Genomic DNA, 4,699 nt, shown 5'->3' with positions numbered 1-4,699 from the left:
CGTTTCTACGGCACGTAGATCCACTGTCACTACCCTTGTGTGGGTTCGACGAGCTTATTACACGATGGCATTGAGATAGCAAGTTCTTCGAGTTAGCGATCAACTATTGCGATGAATGCTTAGTGGTATCGGAATGTATCTGAATGACATTTCAGAGAATATTAAAATACGTGGGCAAACAAAGCTTAACGCGTACGAAGTTTTGGTATTTATTTTAAAGCGACCGCACGGATTGTCATTACATATGAAGAAATACAGGACGTCAGCCGGGTTGCACTACACAAATGGAAAACACAGCTGTAAAAACAAGAGGTCTGATGATTTATTCGACACAGATGTTTTGCGACATTTCTATTAGTTGTACGAATTTCAGGATAAACGTCGTAAATAATCTGTAAACAATGAAGAATGTAAATGAATATAATAATTGAAAAATAAATCGCAATGAAAAACCAAATCAAGTGAAATAAGAACAACATGAAAGCAGAAGAAATAAGTAAAACAAACCCATTAATAAAGATGTCATTAATATAAGTATATTCACTTATAGCCATATTTTTATATCAATCGTAGCAAAGACCATACGCGAAAAACTGGAAAATAAAGCAGACGCAATCATATAAATTGTAAATTCGCTTGACACAAAAATACGATACAAAGGATTGCAGAAATTCTTCACATTTCGAAAATAATACTTTTTTCGTCATACTTTAGCATTTGACATTGACAGGGGGGAAGAGACATCTCCACACGGCACGCAAATTAACGATGCGCAGTTTCCCACCTGCGACACAATATTCCTCCCCTTGTTTTAGACACATGTGTTACCTGCCTCCACTCCACTGTGCGCATGTCCCCGTGCGCAAACCGCAACTTGTCATACGCACACATATATATACCGTCGTACGCACCCGCGCCGCACGCGCACGGGAGAGCGAGGTGATTCGAGTGACGAATGGCAACGAATTCATCTTCGTTCGTTGACGTCGCGAGTAATGCTTCTGTTGCTTCTAACGGTACGTTGACGGAGGTGTTTCTCATACCAGAGTTTAATGCGTCGTTTCGTAACATCGTGACCGGCGTCGCTCTGGCGGCCTGGACCGTGGCGACGGTGCTTGGCAACGTGCTCGTCATGGCGGCCGTTGCCATGGAGAAAAAGTTGCAGACGACCTTCAACTATTACATCGTCAACCTTGCCGTCACAGACGTGACGGTCGGCGCTATTGTCATACCGTTTTACTCCATCTATACCGTCCTAAACTACTGGCCACTCGGTAAGTAAAGTTTACACATAATAATTATTAATCTTTCATCTTTGTTTTTTTTCATCGTCGCTTTTTTCATCTCTGTATATATTTGTACATACATTATAGTCTGTTGAGCGTAGGTTCTGTGTGTAGGAGATTCACGTACTAGTGAATTATATGTGTAGTGGTGTGTTGTAGTCGTTTCTACGATCTGTGATTGCAAACGATCGTACGTGTTATGAAGGGGAAGGTCGTGGAAGCTTCATGTCAACCAGCAAGTTTACAACGATGATGATAATTCGGTCTATAATTCGGTTTATTACTAGATAGATAGATAGATAGACAGATGGATAGATAGATAGATATATAGATATATAGATAGATAGATAGATAGATAGATAGATAGATAGATAGATGGCATGGATGGATGGATGGGATGGCATGGCGATGGCATGGCTGATGGATGATGGCTCGATGGATGGATGGATGCTATTGGATGCGATGGATGGATGGATGGATGGATGGATGATGGATGGAATTTGGTGGATGGCAATTGGATGGATGATGGATGGATGGATGGATGGCGATGGATGATGGTGGATAGGATGGATGGATGGATGGATGGATGGATGGATGGATGGATGGATGGATGGATATATATATATATATATATATAGATAGATAGATAGATAGATAGATAGATAGATAGATAGATAGATAGATAGATAGATAGATAGATAGTAGGCCTAAGATAGATAGATAATATTTCATATATCATTTAACAATACAATAAACGTAATAAATAACTAATATATATATATAACACACGTGCCACATTTCAGGAGAGTTTGGCTGCGCTATTTGGATCACGTTTGATTATTTCATGACAACGGCTTCTATCTTCACCATGCTAGCCATCTCCATGGACCGGCTGTGGTCCGTCACCTGGAGTGTTCACTACAGAAACAACAACACGACTAGAAAGACGATCGCCATCATCAGCGTCGTCTGGTTGCTTGACGTCATCCTCATTCTACCGGCGATGATTGTCGACCGCGTCCGGGAACACCCGAAGTGGAGCGATCCGACGCTACCCGGATTCCGATACGACTGCATCTGGGATCCGGCTCGGAACGTCGTCTTCGTTTACTCGGTGATGTTCATCTGCTACCAGGTTCCGCTCGTCCTCATGATCGTCTGCTATTTCCGCGTGTATTACGTCATGAAGAAACGCGCGAGAGTCTCTGGAGCTCGAGGCGCCATGTTTAATCAGCACACATCTCATAGCGTCACCGGCGTAGCAACCGTTGCTACGGTAGCCAGAAAGGAGCCGCCAAACGAAAAACCGTCAATTCCCGCGCCAGTGAGTGCCGCTGTCGCTGTCAGTACTCTGAATGTGGAAAACGCAAGCACGTCGACACAGCCGCGCGTGCTAGTACCAGCCGCCACCGCTACGAGGCGTGCCGGTAGCCGTCGCGCCTTCATCACGCTCACCTACATTCTCGTCTCGTTCCTATTTTGCTGGGGAAGTTTTTTCGTCATGTTTGACATGAAAGCAGCGGATCCGAACAGCATTTCAGACACGACCTACACGCTGCTGTTCTGGCTGCCATATTTTAACAGCACATTGAACCCCGTCCTGTACGGTATCGGTAATCCGGAATTTCGAAAGGCTTTTCGTATGATTCTACAGCGAAAATGATTGCGTGAGTACTTTCATGTAGTATATTGATGAAATCCGTCAGAAAGAGGTTTGCTAATGGAAACCTCAAACTTGAATCTGAGATGAGAAATTGAGCAGGGAGAAAAGCTGGGGGGGGGGATGATAAAGGGGAGAATGCATTAGGGAAATTGTAAAACAATAAACCGATATCGACTTTTAGTGAAATCGCTGGCGTTTCATGTTATTCTAGTTTCTTAAGTTAAGGTTAAAATACTGATCCGCAGCTGCCGGTGATACTGTAGTGTGACTATCGTACGACACTAACAATCTTTAGCTGCTGAGACTTCCTTCCCCCCGTGATATTCTCACCCCCTGCCAGGGTTCGAGTCGTTCGACACTATAATGCTAGTCCGTTAGTCCAAGACTAGTAAAAAAATAAGAAGGACTAGTAAATGCCCCATAGTTGTTAGTCCTGCGGACACTTATTTATGTTTCAGTGTGCAGCGTGAGCAATGGCCGCCGCCAGCGTTTGTTGCACATAAGCACTTGGATGGCATTTACAGGAAATTGTCGGCAATAATAGGTGAAAGAGAGTATAGAATTAGAAACATTAAGACTTTGGTAATAAATAGATTTCGTATTTATTTAGCATTATATTTTATTGAAACGCTCCAAGTGCCTGTGTGCGCGCCTATGCATGTGTGTAAATAAATGTGCGATGTCGCGTGTAAGCACTGCAGTCGCGTCGCGTCGCATTCAATCGCAACCCGACATCATGCAGCCCGGCTTACGTGTGTACAAGCTAATTGCCACGGCCTCATGTGGTGGATTTAGGTGGTGAACAGCAGTATATAGAAGGCGTCCATAGGCAGCAGGCCTGAATAAACATCGAACAGATTCACGCCTTGTACCATTGGTCCGGATTTTAATTTCTCATACATACATACATGAGGTTGTCGTGGGAAATCAACGAAAAATGAGAAAGCAATTGCCAAATAAGGAGATAGGCCACGAGAGAAAAGGGCCCGCATAAGCATGCATCATATTATGCGTGCGTGCGTGTGTGCGTGCGTGCGTGCGTGAGTGCTGGATCTGCATGTGGTACTTGTATACGTGTTCTCCGTGCTCTCTATCATACCTAACACAGAGGAGGAGGTTGTTGGGATGTAAGCGGAGATGATCAACACCTCGTGAACACGTATTATAACTATGTATCTAATATATATAATGAATGTAGTAGTATCACGAGCATGTTTATATACAAATACACACTATATTTGTGCGTGCGTGCGTGCGTGCGTGCGTGCGTGGGTCCGCATGTGGTACTTGTACGTGTTCTCTGTGTGTATATATATATATATACACGTTTTTTCAGTAAAACAAAGATTGAAGGCTTTGGCAGGCCGAGAGAGGATTTGCAGGACACGTTGACATCAGATCATCCCAGCATCCAACTAGAGCAATCTTCACGCTCATCATCAACACAGAGATTCTCTCAATGTAACAGTGAGGTTGTGAGTGAGTATAGGTAGTGAGTGAGTAGTGTTGTGAGTGTACAGAGATTAGAGTGAGTAGGGGGTGAGTGAGTAGTATGTTGTGAGTGAGTAGGGGTAGTGAGTGAGTAGTATTGTGAGTGTACAGAGGTGTAGAGTGAGTAGGGAGTGAGTGAGTAGTAGTGAGTGAGTAGTAGGTTGTGAGTGAGTAGGGGTAGTGAGTGAGTGAGTAGGGACAGACACTTACCTGAGGTGAGGTCGAATGTTCTACCCCTGATGCCGACCTCTTTAGGTGG

The 4,699-nt window shown here is 43.9% G+C and overlaps 1 protein-coding gene across 1 annotated transcript; it reads left to right on the top strand.

The window, feature by feature from the left end:
• Positions 1-2,079: 2,079 nt before the first annotated feature.
• Positions 2,080-2,977, top strand: LOC106806723 (5-hydroxytryptamine receptor 1D-like). The gene has a single exon (XM_014808757.1). The coding sequence runs from the start codon at positions 2,131-2,133 to the stop codon at positions 2,947-2,949; it is 819 nt and encodes a 272-aa protein (XP_014664243.1). The 5' UTR covers positions 2,080-2,130; the 3' UTR covers positions 2,950-2,977.
• Positions 2,978-4,699: the final 1,722 nt, after the last annotated feature.

This window comes from Priapulus caudatus, unplaced genomic scaffold (genome assembly GCF_000485595.1).
Source record: "Priapulus caudatus unplaced genomic scaffold, Priapulus_caudatus-5.0.1 Scaffold176, whole genome shotgun sequence".
In the NCBI taxonomy this organism is placed as follows: Eukaryota; Metazoa; Priapulida; class Priapulimorpha; order Priapulimorphida; family Priapulidae; genus Priapulus; species Priapulus caudatus.
The sequence above is the reverse complement of the archived record's forward strand: the minus strand, read 5'-3'. Positions and strand labels throughout refer to the sequence as shown.

What these genes read in the sequence shown, in the direction of transcription:
- LOC106806723 (XM_014808757.1), top strand. Translation starts at nt 2,131, where the DNA reads ATGACAACGGCTTCTATCTTCACCATGCTAGCCATCTCCATGGACCGG.